We start from the raw sequence: 17516 nt of genomic DNA, 5'->3' as shown, positions 1-17516 counted from the left end.
GAGACACAGATTTATCACATCCTTAATACTGCACAGAAGGCAGGAGTAGAAAAGTGTTATATAGACCCTACCAGCATGTATCAAATCGGAGTGGGAGAACAGCTATTAAGGAAAATGGAATAATTTAGTCTTCCATGCCCTGCAAGTCCATGGCCTTTCTCCTGTACAGCCAGCCATGGGAATAATAAATTCCAACTGCAGAAAAAGTTCAGGCTGTTGTAATCCAGCCTTTAGTTTTAAAAGTGCTAAAGTGACCTAATCCAAAATAGAAACCCATTCTGAAAGAGTTTTAATTTTAAGGTCAAGCTTACTTGCTGGTAAGAAAAGTGCAGACAAGCATTTACCCTTAGCTTTTGTACTATATTGGATTCTATTAGGAATATATAATCCACAGAGTATTTGTTCTTAAAAGAACTAATACTTCTCAATTTGGTGACTACAAGGCCTTTTTAAAAGCGTATGAAAAGGATTTATCCTTGCCGATAGAAAAAGAAAAGGAATCAACATTTACTCCTAGTTTCTAGTTTCAGTCCTAGGCAGCCTATTTTTCCTGCTTACTTCAGAAAAGGGCTCACAAATGGTACAGAAGCAGCTCTCACAGGCCTCTGTGGAGGTGGTGATGCTTCCTTCTGATTTACAAATGACTGGCCACGCACCTCTGCACCAAAAGGCGTTCAGCTGTTAGGGCGGCGTACACTGCCTTTGCACTCATTCCCTCTTCCTCTGAGCCAGCAGAACTGGCCTGATCTGTATGCTGCAGGCTGGATCATTCCTAAGGGATGCCTTTCCAGCCTACTAAAAGCACCCCAAAAGTGAGCTGTTCTTCTCTATCTTCTCCTTGCTCTTCCTTCCTGCTATTCAATCCTAAGCCTATTTTACAGATTGAACTGATGGCCCTTCTCCTAGGTGGTATATTAAAAAATATAGATTCTTATCTTTTAACATTACACCTTCACACTTGGGAAATGTAATTCCCCACCCCCCCACCCCCCCCCCCCGCCTTGTTGCCTTCTTTTCCCTCATTCCAGCCCTCATTTCTCCTATCTTTATTTCTAACTCTCCAATTTTTGTTGCTCTTTTCTGGGTTCTCCCCATTTATTACATCTTCCTGAAGAGTGGTACCCTATAATGAATGCAGTATTCCAGTGAAGACCTCTCCAGCATCAAGCAGAACAGAGCTTTGTTTGTAATGATCCTTGTAACACTTCCCAGAGTGAACAAGCCACAATACTAACTCCATTGTTAGTGTGGTCCATGAAAACCTCCAGAGCAGCATCCACTCTCAAATCTGAATCCACAGCACAAACTTTCCCCAAAGTCACTTTTAGGAGTTTCAGACTCCTCTCTTTATACCAACAAAACAGAAATGAAAGGCAGGGAAGTATATGGGTACATGAACATGCATGCACTATCTACAAAGTCAAGAGAGCCGAGATCTGATTGGAGAGGTATTTTCTGCTCCTTGCTTTTGGTTTATGAACACCATGAAGTGAGAAGTGGAAAGGCAGCTGGGTTATTTAAGGCTGATTAATTTGCTGACTATAGAAACAAACACTAAAATCTGTACACTAAATGCTTTGTACTTGACAAGGGGAATGGAAAGCTGGGCTGTCTACAATGGAAAGCTGGGCTGTCTACAAGCTGCACCCCAGAACTGGAGTAAGACAACAAAGGGTCACCTGTCTGAATTCAGAAAACACTTTCTACAAGACAAACCTGCAATAAACTAACATTCCTGTAAGCATCTGGCTGCTCTTCAGGCTTCTGCTGTCAAATGCAGCTGCTCGAGTCCAGGTAACTCCTGGGGCTTTAGATTGGACAGCTCACATTCTTATTTACCAATATCTCATTAGAAGAGGAAAATGTGCTGAAAGCAGTGGAGGCAGACCAAGTTTTCTTACTGATCTGTTCAAGGAAAGCTTATAGAATGGAAATACAATTTACTGACAAACTTCTTGTACTAGTTATCGTTTTCTGAGTTGCAGATCCTACTCAGAAGGCTATTTTATATTCCCATTTTGCCGTAGAATGCTGAATGTTAGTGTTTAATACTGTTAATGGGTAATAATGCTCCTCCTAGCATTTTGTATTGGAATAACTCTGTATTCCAACTCGTATTGGAATAACATTTTCAAAATGGTGAGAATCAGTAATGCAACCAAAGTCTAGATTTACATTTGAAAAGATTTAGGGAGCAGTGTTTTAGACTGCTTGCGATGCATTGCTAAAGGAGTGGATACAGAGCTTTTCTGTTTGTGACAGTTAATGCTGTGTCGAAACTGAGTAAATACATAGCCCAGTTTTCTTTGCATGATTTTTAAAGCTTTTGTCTGTTCCAGTTAACTCCTCTAAAACCCCATGGAAAACCTGTTGCCTTTTACATACCTCGTATGTTGAATTCCTATTTTTCTGGGGCATGGGAAAAGAAAAAAAGGTGAAAATACCTGGACTGAAACACCAACAGAAAGTAGGATCAATCCCTCATTTACCATTTGCTTTAATGAAATACAATCAGCTGAGCCATGAAGATAAGGTATGTGATAGTAGCTGAAAGGAAGGTGTTGATAAGGGCTTGGCAAACCTCATTTCGAAAGCTGATAAAGAGCTGGTTGCTCAAAAGGTGAAGCAATGCTGGTAAAAAGCCCTTCCACATGATGCAAGAAAACAATGAGAGAAAAGCAGAGATCCGAGTAGGAAGGAATGGAAACCTTCCATCTTCCTTTTCACTGGAATGCACTGCCATCATTTATCTTTAGTGCATCCATAGGAACTAAACTTCAGTCACATTTCTAGGGGTGGGAACAAGTTTCCGTATATCCCACCATTTCCATTTTCTCCCCTCTGCCCCCATCCCTAAGAAGCAAGATTTTAATGGTTCAGAGCTTCTAGAAACTGTTCTGCATTAGCTTTTCTTTTTCCTTTATGAGGCCAGTAGCCTATTGTGCCATCAGCTGACTTCCACTTTACCAGCAGGGAATCTCATTTCCACTCTGTCCTATGCATTTTCCAGGCGTCAGTGAACTTAGAGCACGGTGAATATTGTGGGAAATGAATTTACAAATGCTGAAAATGAGAAACACAGAAGATCACAAAGACTGCACCATCTGTGCTGCTGCGTTGTATTGCACAGAGGGACAACTGCAAATGAAATTCTGTGCAGAATGAAAGCTTGCTAATCCCAAATTGATAGCTTGTTCTTGGCACAACCTTGTTTTCCAAGGAGGCCAGCTTGATCTCTGATTGACCTCATTCTCTTGATCTGGCCTTGGAACAGAGCTTTGACTATTTAATGATGTGCCAAAATACAGGGCTGTACGCTGCTGGGACTGAACTCGGGATGGGCTGAAAGATGAACGTCCAGAGCTTTATTTTCATCCGAAGCATGACGTTCTGGGATGACCTTTAGTAACACCCCTGCAAGAAGCTCCACTAGCAAACTGAGTTACCAAACCCCCGCCTTAGCACACTGGACAAACCAAACAGAACTGGAAAAGAGCTGTCAGCTGCAACAAGGAAACTGTCAGCCATATTCAGCCCAATAACCATTGTACTTCTGCATTGCTCTGGCTGATGCTTGCGACAGGAACCTTAGCAGAAAGGCCAAGGTTTTACTGCTAGAAGAACTGCTGCTGCTGCTCTGTATCAGTCAAAGCAATAAACTTAACTGCTCCTTTTGAGCTGTTTGCACCTCTGCAGTTCCTGTTATCCTGCCTGAACTGCATTGCAACGTGTGCCTGTGGCCAGAACACACAAGCTGCAGGCCATAACCATGCTGGATTTGACGGCTGTATTGTTCCATGTGGACTCTGAATCATGATTTCTATGTGTCTGTCTATGATACCGTGCAGTAATTTCCTTGCGAGTTTAATACTGCAAGTGGCAGTAGCTCACACCAGTGACACAGTAATTACCTTGTCTGTTACTCAGTCTGAGTAATCTTTTTTCCCCAATAAAAAGGATGTGTCATATCACTGCCTTATTCAATCTATACAGATACTAAGAATTAAACTAATCCAGTCCAGTCTGTACAAAAGCTTGTGCTCTCTGCTGCTTTCACTTTAATGTAACCTTTATGCTACATATTTGGAATTACTGATAAGGCTGTGGTTTCAGATGAATGTTTACCCATATTGCCCCAGATCTACCTTAGTGGTACTGCACTTAGTGAAGGAAAAGTACTTCAGGGACTAGAATTTTATGGAAACCTTTCCTGTACAGGAACTTCTGGTTTTTCCATTTGGAAAAGAAGGTTTATGACTTATTTACTGGTTTTACTTATGTTTCGGTCAAAATAATTTCCACATGACTTCCTGCAACAGTTTTGGCACAGGATGTTTACTGGCATGATGATGATGATTAGGTGAGAGTGAAGCAAAACGCATAGCGATGATTTGAAACAACACACCCCTTCAAACAATGTTTGACAGAGCAAGTTGTGCCCTTCACCAGGTTTATCAGAGCATCTTTGGTGGTACCACCAAAACACAGAGGTGCACTGGTACATGCATCTGCACAAAAGGTTCATTCTGCTTCATTTAGTTCTGCAGCAGTCAAATAGTGAAAGCTTATTTTTTAACAGCGCTTTTGTAATTCTGCTTTTGGAGATACAGTCTGAAAATGTGATTTGTTGTTTTTTTTTTACTTATGTATTAAGACTTAACCCTCTTTGGGGTGAATCTCTTGTTTTCTACAAAGGAACAAGAATTCAGAAATCCTGTTGTCACATTTTTCCCTCAAATCTAATATTAAAATCATAGAAGTTAAGAAGTGTCTGACTTGTTGCTTGGGTAGTTCTATAGAACTCAAAAGAGCTACAGAAATTTACACTGTGTGGCTCCATATACACTTTCAAATTATATTTCTAAGACTTGATAAAAACCAACAGGAAGACTGTATTTTGGATAATTTTAATCTCACTGTTTTTGCCATATTTTTGGGGGGGATGAGGGATTTAAAAAGGCAGGAACACACAGCTTATTTGCTGGAGATCTTCTATTACATGATTTGACTCACTCAGAAAATACCCATGATCAGACTGGTGTATCTGTTAAAGCTAAATTCCCAAATCTCTGTGTAATGTAATAGCAATCTGTTGTCAGGAGGTTTTGTTCAAATCTGCTCCTGGACTGATGACTTAAAGAGTCAAAGATCAGCCTGGGGCAAATGTTAAGATGAGGCTGTATCTTCATACATCACATTGAGCAATAGGGAGGGGATTTTCAAGAGCAGCTTCCTCTCATTGTAACAGCACAACAGCTCATGGTGACCTCCAGCTCAAGGATATTTTGTGGATCCTTCGCTCACTCTCAAGGCCATCACACCTATATTACACTGCAGTGAATTTTGTTAGTCTGAGAACTGCTTTTAAGACACCTGAAAGAGGAGCTATAAAAAAAGCACATATTTGACCATGCTAGATTGCTGTTCTTTCTTGAACAGCAGGTACGAAAACAATGACGTAGGACTTGCCTATCAGGGAATACTTTAAGGGCACATCCATACTGTGCAAAGAGGAATCACATTAGTGATAACCCAGATCTGACTATATAGAAAAATACCACCTTGGGTCCTAGCAGCAACCACTTTTGCATTAGTCTACTGAAACCAAACCCCCCCAGACTGAGCAATGCCAGACTGCTGATTCTGCAACCAGAGTAGATTGCCAGATATATTCATGGTCTGGTTCTGAGCCGTCCACAGGACACCCGTATTTCATTGCACATCTTATCAAAAAGAGCTCCTTGATGATTAAAGAAGTACCAATGGTTATGCCAACAAATCTGCCTTAGGAAGATGCCTTTTCTAGTCAAGAAGAACATATCAGTTGTACCAATCTTACCTTTTCTTTTTTGTCTTTCCTGTAAACGATGATGCCGGAGTGATAATATTTTGTTCCTGTAAAGCACCAGCCTTCTGAGAATGTCAACATTCTCCATGAGCAATAATCAATCGGGCCGCGCACACCTATCTATGCTGGGTAATAAAGGTTTTATCTCAAGTTTCAACAAGGGGCAGTCAAACATTCACTGATTTACTCAAGGTCACACAGGAAGCCTGACAGAGCCCAGTCTCAGCTGTCTTTCTTACTATCACCCTACCAGATAAGCATTGAGAACTGCAGAGATACAGCTCTCAGAACAAACAACCTATATAAAAGACCATAAAGTAACAACATCTAGTGAGACAACCGCCAACTGTTCATTAAGAGATCAGGAGTAAATCTAGTAAATCTTATTTCTGTAGCATGTTAGCTGAAGACTAAACTAGACCCAAATCAATTGAATAGTAAAAGGCCACAAAACACCGACACGTTCCACTTTTTTTAGTATAGCTTATAAGAAAACACTGATGGCTTGAGAGAGCTTCTGGAAGGCTGGTGATTAACAGTGATAGAAATATAAGACCTTGCATGGGAGCATAAAGATATATTAGCCTAGCCTGTAAATTTAAAATTGCATGGCTCTGAAAACTGAGAACTTTGAAATCTTTCCTAAGAGATGTGTTAGTGCATGCAGATGAACCAAAGGATTATGCATTGCAAGTCTCCAAACAGCTGCTGACACACGTTAAAGTAATACAGCTTTTTCTTCAGTATTTAATGAAACACTGATCACAGTAAAGACTGAGCTGGGTTGATTTTGTTTTAGTGATTTTGGAGCTGCAATAAGAACAGATGAAACTTAAACAGCAGATACCAGTGCAACCCAGGCTCCTTGTGAGATGGAAGGGCCTGTGTCCTGGGAATCTGACTTTTCATGCAGTGCTGCCTTGCCCTGTAAGTGCAAGAACCATGCACTTACAGGGCTTATCGCTACTGGGTGTGTTGCATGTTATTCTGTCACTGATGCGGAGGGTTACTGTTTTTCAAGCCCCTCTTACCTTGACTGCATAATTGTTGAGAGGATCTTTTGCGTAAGAAGCTGGGTAGTAAACTGCATCGCCTGCCTCGCAGCACGGCTTGTCGCTGGTCAGCCGGAAATCCGACCAGCTGTCCACGCCGAAGCGCAGCTGGTCCTTCTGTCCGGCCATGAACAAGTCTTCACATTTAAGTGCCAGCTTCTTCAGTGAATCAGCGTGAAGGCTCCGGATCTTACCGACCACCTCCTCCCGGTTTTCAATTCCTCGATAAAGTGCTTGTCTCTGCGGCTTCTGGACTCCTTTGCCCTGCTTCGTGTGCGAGATGCGCCTCCCTGTCAGAGACTCCATGCTATTGGAACACCGGTCCTTAATACTGATAGTGGTTAGGCTGGAAACACTGTTAGTTGCTGAGGTGGTTGCTCTTAGCTTTTCTGTAGGCCTGTCCAAGGAATCTCCTGACTCGTTGTCCAGTATCTTGAGCTCCAGGCTGACAGAAGAGCAGGCGCTGCTTGCTTCCCAGTTGGTGTCGATATCGTAGGTGGGATTGGCCACAATGCACAGGTTGTTCTCCAGAGCCTGCTTCTGGAGGTCTCTGGGAGTGGGCTCTGTGTTGGCTCTCAAAATGGTTTTCTTTGGCAGTGGAGGTGGCGTTGGCTGTAAGATGTTCATTGTCTCCTGGTCTACTAGTCCTCCAAAGGCAATGGCATCATCCAAAGCTCCCTTCGGCTGCCTCGGCTGTTTCGGAGGTATCATGGCTGCTCTGGACTGTCCTGTGTAATAAGAAGATAACAGTAATAGAAGATTAAAGCACTCATCTGCTGCTCGTATTTGTGCTCTACAAAGAATTTTAGGGCAAAAAAATTAAAATGTGCTAGATACCCCCAATATTTGAAGAAAACCTAAATCTATGCCTGAAAAGATGAACTCATGAGAGATCAAAATGACCAAATCACATATATATATTGTCATATGCACTCAGTTTCTAATTCGACCATGGCCTATATATTCAAATTGGCTTCAGTGCCAGCAATGCTGGCATTTTACATCCCATAGGATTAATAATGAAAAGTGTGAGCAAAACCCAAACATCCATTTTGGCACTAGGGCAAAATTCCAGTGTCAGTAATTACAGCCAGCCCCCTGTAATTCCTTCTCCAGTCAATCAAGTGTAATATTCCTCCTTACTTCCTATTCGAATGTGCTATATAGGGGTGGATGCTGCTGAGTGGCTCTGTGTACTCTTTCTTTGAGATTCCAAATGGCAGGTCCAGACACAAAAGCACGGGATTTGCACTGACAGACTGGTTTCAAACATTTGCATGCTTCTAGGGAAGATAAACTTCCAGTCATGTGTTTTGGATGGCTTTTAGAGAGGACAATTATGCTTTATAACTGCCAGAGTCCTTGGAAATGAAGAAAAAATAAATTACTATAATATAATAGCGAATAAAAGCCACTAAACAGACAACACAAATGACCAACTGGCTGCTTTGGGACAATTAAGCACTTGTTATTCATACAAAAATGAGATTTTTCCACTCTTAATAATCAACCACTGCTTTCAGAGAAATTGTTCTCTAAGTTTTCTGCTGCTCCTGTGAGGTTCATTGACTACTGTGGTAAAGTAGGAAGCCAATTCTTACAGTTGCAACACAGCAGCCATGAAATGGGTGCTCTGTATAACTGTGGCTGAGCATCTTCCTAACACGGGAGCAGCAAGTAGAAAGACACTGTGGCTATGTGACTCTATAATATCTGCTGCATCATAAAATCATTTAGGCTGGAGATGACCTTTAAGATCACGGAGTCCAACCATTAACCCAGCAATGCCAAGTCCACCAAGTCTTCGTAAAGAAAGGACTGAACTGGAATGCTGAACCCAACTGGGGGGAATCTCAGATTCAGATTGGCATTACATCACTTTGGTCCATAATAAATAATAAATGACTTTGCTGTCCATGAAAAGGAAACTCAACAGCTTCCTTTCCGCTGGAAGATAGGTTGTTAGAGCTTTCATGAATACTATAGGATTTAAGATCCTCTTGGCCAGGATGCACAAAACCCTGGAACACTGGGTTAGAACGCTGAAAAGGACTTCCTAGATTCAGAAGATCAGGGAGGGCTGTGTTGTTATATGTATCCACAAACAGAATAGCATTGACTCTTGAACTCTTAACATTCAATGTCTTTTCAATCATTCTAGAAGAGATGGCATCACAAATGGAAGCTGTACCTCTATGTTTTGTTTAAGCTCAAGAAACCCTCCGAAGAGCCTCATGGATTTTGTGATATGCATGGATATTGTGATAAACCTGCACATGACAGGGGGGTTGGAACGAGATTTTCTTTAAGGTCCCCTCCAAGCCATTCTAAAGTGGCTTAAAAAAAATTCAGCAGTCCAGGGACCCTCTACTGCTCCTTTCTGATCTTGCTATTGCAGTGAACATGCTCTAAGAGCAGCTCCTCCTGTCACCGTTTGAGATGCTGCAGCATGTACCACTTGGGCCAGCTGAGCAGTGCAGGAACTCCTATCACAAGGTTACTTTCTACAGAGTGGCACGATTCGGAGTCAAAAGCAGAATTGATGTCTCTGTGCCAAACACACACTGCCAGATGCTGCAGGCTTTTGCTTAATCCTGAGACAAATTCACTCACACTTCATATTCAACTTTCTTGCTCATCCAAACATGTGTTGTCTTCCACAATTGCTCACTCTTACAAAATCTGTGACCTATGCACTTGTACCCCTTGCAATACTCTGTGTTAAAGATCCCGTGCCCATTTGCTCATTCTTACCCTCTTCCCCACTATGCTAAAATAGCCTAACTGCTGCTTATTTCAGGAGGCAGTTTCCCAATACATATTGCTTCTGTGACTTGCTCATCCAAGGACTGCACAGATGCTAGAGGGAAACAGCAAGATGCACATCTCAAGCAAAAGCAGCACAAGTTCTCTCCAGGAAAGGTAAGATTTACAGCAGTGTTTCTTCTTGATTCCCTTATTTTCCATCTGCTTTAATGGCTCTGTCCTCCAAAAGCCTTTCATACAGCAAGGGGTGTTGCGAGTGCACCCACTGACTTTTGCGTAGCTGTTGGAACTGTGACATCAAAATTGAAGGTGGTTTTCATAACCAGAAGTTGTCTTTGCAGATGTCTGGTGGGGGTGGCAGGATCCAGAGAACTGCATGTGCAAGCCATTATGTACTTACTTTTCCAAGTATTTTCAGCTGAGGAAAACGAGTGTGTAAAACATGTCATGTTACAGTATCATTTCTCCCCACAAGAACTAGTTTTCCATATTGTAATCTAGCCATCTGTACTATGTGTTTGAAAAGCTCACATGTGAACTGTTTTTATGCTGAGTTCTTAATGCTGTACATTTCTTTCATGCCCAATGGCCTATTCTTTCCAGCTCAGCTTTCCCCAAGCATGGCGTGATGCTGCATGTTCTGCATTTGAAATTCATTGTCTAGCAAAAAGAAATGGTTGTCTTAAATTTTGTCCCTGCCAAAGGCACAAGAATGTTCTTTTGCATGCAGTTCCTGGCAGACCATTTGCTTCTCTTACTTGCTTGTCATCTCCTTCTCCCATTGCAATGCTGAAACCCCATCATTTCCATACCTACTGCACAGATGCTCCAACATTACAAGGTTCAGCCTGAGGTACACTTGGAAGGCAAATAGAAAGGTGGAACAGGCACAATATTAGGCTACCACTTAAAGTTATTTAAAGTGGCTTCCAGACTGCTCAAAGACAGAAAAAAAAATGAACTCTTTGTAGACAGCATCTTTCTAGAGAGCGTTAAGTAATTCTGCAGTTCAGGAACATCTATTGCAGGCTCTCTATACTGTTTAGATACTGAAGTCTCCAGGTATCACGCAGAGCTCTGAAACTCCAAATCAGTCCTAAAGCACTTAGATTTTATTTTTGGGGATGACTGGTCTATCATCAGACTTTGCATTGCAACTTGTGTTAGCGCATGAACCTATTCAATCCGACACACTGGGCTCAGGTTTCATTCACATTTATATTCCAAGAGCATGTGTTTCTTAGAGTAATGGCATAATTATTATTTAGACTTTTTGACAGTCCGTCCATGGTTTTTGCTTAGACCAGATCAGCTGTGCACATTGTCAGGAAGAGTCAGAACTGTGAAGTAAAATGCTTCTTTAACTGGGAAGACAAGTAATGGTGAATCAGGCAAGCCAAGGGGGTGACACACTGCATGCTTCCAGCCTGCCTTGATCAGAACTATTCCTGAGACATATATTGCTCTACAAAACATGATAGGCCAATACACCAATGACAGCAGGCTGCTGCTGTACTTTCTCCAAACTCATTTTACTCTTGACATGGTAATATATCCTACATTCCCCTTGATTCCTGAAAGTGGTTTTCTGATTATATGCCATTACCATCTCTCATCCAAGGATAACATCCCTTGTGGGAAGATGTGACTTAGAGCTGAAAACAATACTCTAGCATTCACAGTAGTCACTAAATGACTGCCATGATTACTAACTCTGTTCTCAATTTTAGTGATCATTATAGTACTACTTAATCCCTAATCCCCCAGTGCAAGGATTTAGAGGATGAACAAGACCCAGAGGGCTAAAATGACCAAAATAACTCTCACCTCTGCCAGTCTCAAACTTAACACATCACTTTGACAAAAGCTCCTCATTTTACATTGCCAAGGACAACAAAAAATGTAATAATAATGCATGTACAACATGGATAACCAATATCCCAAGGCCACATGTATGAAAACCCCAACTGAACTAAAATCAAAACTGTGGACTCTACAGTAGAGAAGAGTGAGAAAGAGGAATTTCAGGTGGCTCTTAGGTGTCTGCAGGAAACCCACTGCAAGACAGGGCTGTGCTGGATCTCGGAGCCATCCAGTGGCATTTGCTTTGGCAGCCTCTGCTGACCTGTTCCTCCTCACAGCGAGGAATGGAGTCAGATGTGCCTGTAGTTCTCATGTCAGTACATCCCCATTTCACCTTACAAAGTCCAGTTGTGAAAAGCCGATTAAAGTATTCACTAAGTAAAATCCACAGGTTGGCCACCTCCACTTTAGAAATTCCCCCTCTCTACCCTTGTCCTAGTACTTCCCCCTCTTCCCCTTGTACTTGGATATTCATCATCCTTTGCAATCTGCATTTTTATTGTAATACAGAGCCTGGAAAAGATTTCTCTGTATAAGCAGCAGATCAGTTAGCCTGATCCTTAACACCCTGACTGATAGAAATAACCAAACCATGACAAAACCCACAAATGCGTGAAGTACCTTCCAACCACTGCAAAAGCTCCCAACATCCTTCGCAGCCCCAATTGCAAGAAATGCATGTTTATCACTTCTAAGGATGATAATATATGTAACAGAAAGGAGAGATATCACTTGTTAAGTAACATTCATGATGCACCTCCAGTTTCCTACCAATAATCTGAGGCTCTGCACAGAACTACAGTGAGACAGACTGCAAGCACGAGATAAATACAAACTTCAGATGCAACACTTGTCTGCCTTGGTGACTTGTCAGGTCTTGCTGCCTGCCCTCCATTACACCATGTTAAAGATATTACCTGGACTAATTACATAGCATACAAAATGCCTCAGACTGATACTGTAATCACTGTCTGTCACTGAACTGTCAGTTTTAGTCAGCAATGATTTCACTACCTTATTTATAGCCTGACTAAAGCACACTGCTCTTGTCTAACTTACTGACTGAGGCAATACTCCATGGCAGATGCTGTCGTTTGGGATTTTTTCCAGTGTCAACAATCATAAAACCTAGAAACTTAGCCTTTTTTTTTTTCCACCTTTTCTTTAGGTGTAAGGACAAAAATGGCTGATAATAAAATAATCTATTCTTTTGTAAATGACAGAAATACTACCCCGAGTATACTGAGAATCTATACTGCATCTACTTACAGCGATATAAGTTCAATCAAGTTATTTCCTTAATAAAGTCAAACAAAGAGAAAAAAGTAAAGGTTAATAAAGGAATGGATTTCCCTTCTCTTGTCTTCCTTACCATAAGCTACAGGGCTTACCCGAATTAAGTTCTGTTAGAATAAGGGCACACCATACAAAAGAAACAGCCACGCCTGACCTTGCACATCTGAACGTTTGTTTCTGCATCTAGAATCCACTGGAGTTTTAAATGCGTTGGCTGTTGATACCAAAGGTACCCCTCTCCACAGTTCTGCTCACCACATGAGCATCCATCCGCACTATGATCAAGCCAGACCCTGTTTCTTTGATAAGCTGAACAGATTCAGCTTCTTCAGTTAGTCCCTATAAAGGGCCTGACACAATACTAGGCATTTGCAAAACTGTTCTTTAGAGCCTGTACAGTGTTTTTTTAACCATTCTTCTTAAACTCCTCTTGTTTACACACCCAGAACACACTGGGCTCTTTCATCTATCATCATAGTGGGACCTCAGGTTTCCTGAAAGCCCCAGCTCTTTTACCCCGTATCTGAGAAGAATCCTCCATCTTGGTAATGCCTGCTTGCATTTTACATTTTCTTTTTTAACTCCTAGATGTCTGATGTTACAGGTTTGCTGAAATAGCAAATACAGCCCAGATTTTACACGTGAGCTGCTCCCAGATTCTGCATCTGCGGTTTCTTTCCTGACAGATAACTGCAGGCACACCTGCAGGTTTTGCAGGCAGGACTGTAAACTGCTGATGGGATAACTCCTGTGGGAGCAGGGGAAGGCCAAAGCCAGCTACATGTGAGGGCAATACCCAATATAAACTACTACCTGACTGCAGATGAAAGTTTACCAAAGCTTGCTGTAATTTCTGTTCATAAAATTCCATGTGATGTGTCACAACTGCAGGTTAGACATTTATCAAGGTAACGACACAGTATTATCTGCTTTTCAATAAAACCCCCACAGAATATGTATTATATCAGTATTTTAAAAGTGAATATTGTGCATTATATGCTGCAAATTCAAATGGTCACAATATATTTTCCAAACTACAGGCTGTAGTATGTAGCTATAAAGAAGGTAACTGTGGAAGCAATTGCAGTTGAAGCAAGAGTCAAATGTGATGTAAATTCTTGTCTCACCCTTTCTTTCAGTTACGTAGATCAGTATTTGTCAATTTTACAAAATCTATGATTTTGCTGCTTGGTGATGTAAGATGTGCAAACAAGTAGGAATTATTCTCTATTCCTACCTAGTAATCTCCTGATAGCTATCTGCATTAGTGAGGCTGCTTGAATAAACCAGAGAAGGGCTTGAACAGCAGCCAGAGAACTCAGTGCCATTTAGGGCAGCAGTGCTTTTAACAAGGAGCAAGCTTGCCAAGCCAGACCAAGCCAAGCCTCGAAGTTACTTTAACTCTTTCAAACCTAAAACTTACTTTGGTGACACCAAATCTGAAAAGTCAGCCAAGGATGAGGAGAAGATTTTGAATAGAATGCTGAGGGTCACGTTTTATACAGTTCTACACAGAAAAAACACTGCCCAAAACGAGGACTGATGGAAGTGATTTGGGTGAAGCATTTAGGTTGGAAGGGACTTCTTGAGCTGGTCAGGTCCAACCTTCTCTGCTCAGTCTGAGTCACAGCTGGAGCAGGGTGTCCAGGCCCATGTCCAGTTGGGTTTTGAGTCTCTCCACAGGAGACTCCACAACTTCCCTGGGCAACCTGTTCCAGTGTTTGATGGTGTTTTATTGCCTTTCCCATGAGTTGGCTACTCCCAGCTTGTGAGATGCCGTGGGGAGGACAGAGGTCTACCTACGGAAGCACGTCTAATTCTGTGCAGTGAAGAGGCTGCCATCAGGTGTGACCTCTTGCTAAAACTGAGCTAAATTGAGTACAGATTTGAACAGAAGATTCACACTAGCATCACTCTGGTTATGAAATACAAGTCATTCCTGGGCTGTGTGAGCACTCTGGCTAAAAACCAGCAATCTCACCACGAGGAATAAGCGATATTTCATACATTAAATGATATCTTAGCTTGACCCTTTTACATGTCAGTCTGGTTAAGGACGTGGGCTAACCATGCTGTAAATAGTTCTGATGTGGCTAGATTCACTGACTGGATTCTATTGTAACATAGCTATGTCCTACATTCAGAAAATATACAGATACACATATATATATACATCATATATATACGAAAACAATTCATTGGATCTTTCAATAATTCAGCATACAAATATAAGTATTAGTTTTCTTCCCTGAAGTTACAATCTCTTGGTAGAGGTTAACAGCACTCTTGGGCAGGATATTTTTCCTCTTTATGCTTTATAAACAACACCTAATGAATGTTTTAGTAGCAGAACACATTAATAAGTTGGCCACTAATTCACATTTCAGGAAAAAAAAATGCAGCAATATCACTAAATGTCTAAGGAATGTATGCACCTGAGGCTTTGAAATGTAGTTCTTGATCCCTCAAACCTGTGTGGATGTGCCAACCCCCTGTTTGTGTGAGCCAGCTCAGTGCTGTCAGGTTACTCTTGTCCAAATGCTTAATAAGTTGTCCAGATGCTTAATACATACTACAGGGTTGAAGTATTACAGAAACACCTGTATTCAGGTGTTCTCGAACATAATAAATGAGAGATTTTTGTTCTTTTAGAAAATAAGGCTGTAAGTATTCCTGAATTCACAGTACTTCAAATCAAAATGCTTTACAAAATGAGGCTGATAATATTGATAGTGTATCTCAGGGGATGCTAATTTGTCTTGCTCACTTATTTCCCAGAGAAGCCCTGCATACGTGTATCTTCTTAATACATGTCAGGAGTTCAGCAGTAGCTGCACAGACCATGCAGTACCTTCGGGACATTCATACCTTCAACTTTTCTGAAGGAGCAACAGTAAACTCTCAGACTGGGATGAGAAATGTTTTAGTAAACAGAAGATGGCTACAAACATTTTAGAAGTCATTGATGCTCTAAAATAAAGCGTCCTAAAAGCCTCCCTGCTCCGTGCGTTAAACTCCTTTGGTAAAAGCTCCTCCAAACAGATCAAACAGGGTGTCTTTTAAAAGTATGCGAGATGCTTATCATGGAGAGCAATTAAAAGGTAGTTTTAAAATCACAGGAAAGAAAACTCTTTGAGTGGGCCGAATCTTCATTTTCTTGGTTGTGTATCCCAGAATGAGACAACAAAACTGTTTCCTATTAACATTTAAACTAAGATTTAAATTTATTAAGAATTTATGTTATTTTAAATATTTAAATTCATACTTAAAAGGTTGTCTTGAAAAACTAACCTTATGGAAGTGTATCGAGCTGTTCCAAAGGTTCTCCATGTCCTAGAAAGGTGTGTAAGACCTGAGAGAACTTAAATCTTCCCCTCTGAGAACACACTTACCTAAATTGCTGTACGTAGCACTGCAAGCATTTAAGTCAGGAGAACTTGAAGTTTCTTCCTTTTCTTCCTCCGCCTGTGGGCCACGGAGAGATGATACTGGTATGACTGAGGCACTGCCACCATTGTCCTGCTTCACAAACACAGCTCTGGGAACACGAGGGGACAAATCCTCCAGTGTCGTATCATCGGGCACTTGACTGAAACGAAACGAGACAAAATCACCTGGAGACCAAAGCTCGGTGCTAGATCCTACTGGCAGAATACCAGATGAGGCATTAAACGTCTTCAGGAAAGGGAACGAACTGGTAAAGTAGGAAAGCTGTTCTCACCCTTCCTTTTAAAAACCAACTTTCTGTAATATTTATTTTCCTTAATAAGAAGAAACAACTTTTGACTGAAATAGTAACAGGAAGAAAGGTTCACACCTTTCATACAAAAGGGGCAATAAAATGTTTTACAGTCGACTACAATCAAGATACGTGCGCCTGTATATACAGGCGTAATTCTGCATAAAACATGTAGGACTCATAGGACAACAGCTGAATTTAAGGTGCTTTTCACCAATCAGTGGTTTTGCTTTAATCGAGGAGACCAAGGTATAGCAAGGGGGCTGTGAAATCTTAATCAGTGCATACAACTGTAATGATACATTTTCGTGTACTGGTAGGAACTGGGGAATTGACACTCTGGGAAACAGATCAGTAGCTTATCTAAGCCAGTAATGTATTTCCCATGTAAAATTCTCCAGGATTAAAATCCATCCGCATTAGACCAATTGCAAAAGGCCATCAAGACTTTCCTCTGTGCTCGCTCTTAGCCATGAGGTTTTAATCAAATTGTGATGACTTACAAACTTAAAAGGTGTGGAAATCAGGGATTCAATCAGTTGCCATGGATATATTTATTGCAGTATCGTTTTTAAATTATGCATTATAGAATTTTGATAACTATCCAGGTTTATTAAAAAAACCCCAATCCTACAGAAAACAGCAGCAATTATCAATAATATGCCACAAAAACATGTTGGAGCAAAAACATTTCTGTGCCTTTATGCTCTCTCTCACAGAAACAAGTACTCACTATAGGCCAAACCTCAATGTCCTGGTCACTAATCAAATAGAAGCAAGATTTTTAAGTGCTCGTGACTTCCAGAAGGGATAGGAGTAACGCTTCCTTTGCAGGATGAGCAGCACATCAGACATCTGGGCAGATAATTAATTTGTGTGGTAAAGATTTAAAACTTCCTCAAAGACTTTACATAAATTACAGGCTTATGTCTCTCTATGGCAAAGCCAAACT

At 41.2% G+C, this 17516-nt stretch overlaps 1 protein-coding gene across 6 annotated transcripts in view; it reads right to left on the bottom strand.

The window, feature by feature from the left end:
- PEAK1 (pseudopodium enriched atypical kinase 1) overlaps positions 1–17516 on the bottom strand; it is a 113939-nt gene that overhangs the window by 9091 nt on the left and 87332 nt on the right. For all 6 annotated transcript variants that reach the window (XM_062612231.1, XM_062612227.1, XM_062612232.1 and 3 more), the window contains 2 exons: positions 16218–16414; positions 6880–7628 (listed from right to left, as the gene is read on the bottom strand). In XM_062612231.1, the coding sequence (XP_062468215.1) occupies positions 6880–7628; positions 16218–16414 (946 nt within the window). The remainder of the gene's footprint in view (positions 1–6879; positions 7629–16217; positions 16415–17516) is intronic.

The sequence above is a fragment of the Pezoporus occidentalis genome, unplaced genomic scaffold (assembly GCF_034315485.1).
Source record: "Pezoporus occidentalis ecotype Australia unplaced genomic scaffold, CSIRO_AGI_Poc_V1 ctg159, whole genome shotgun sequence".
Lineage (NCBI taxonomy): Eukaryota > Metazoa > Chordata > Aves > Psittaciformes > Psittacidae > Pezoporus > Pezoporus occidentalis.
This window is presented reverse-complemented; position numbering and strand designations above follow the sequence as displayed.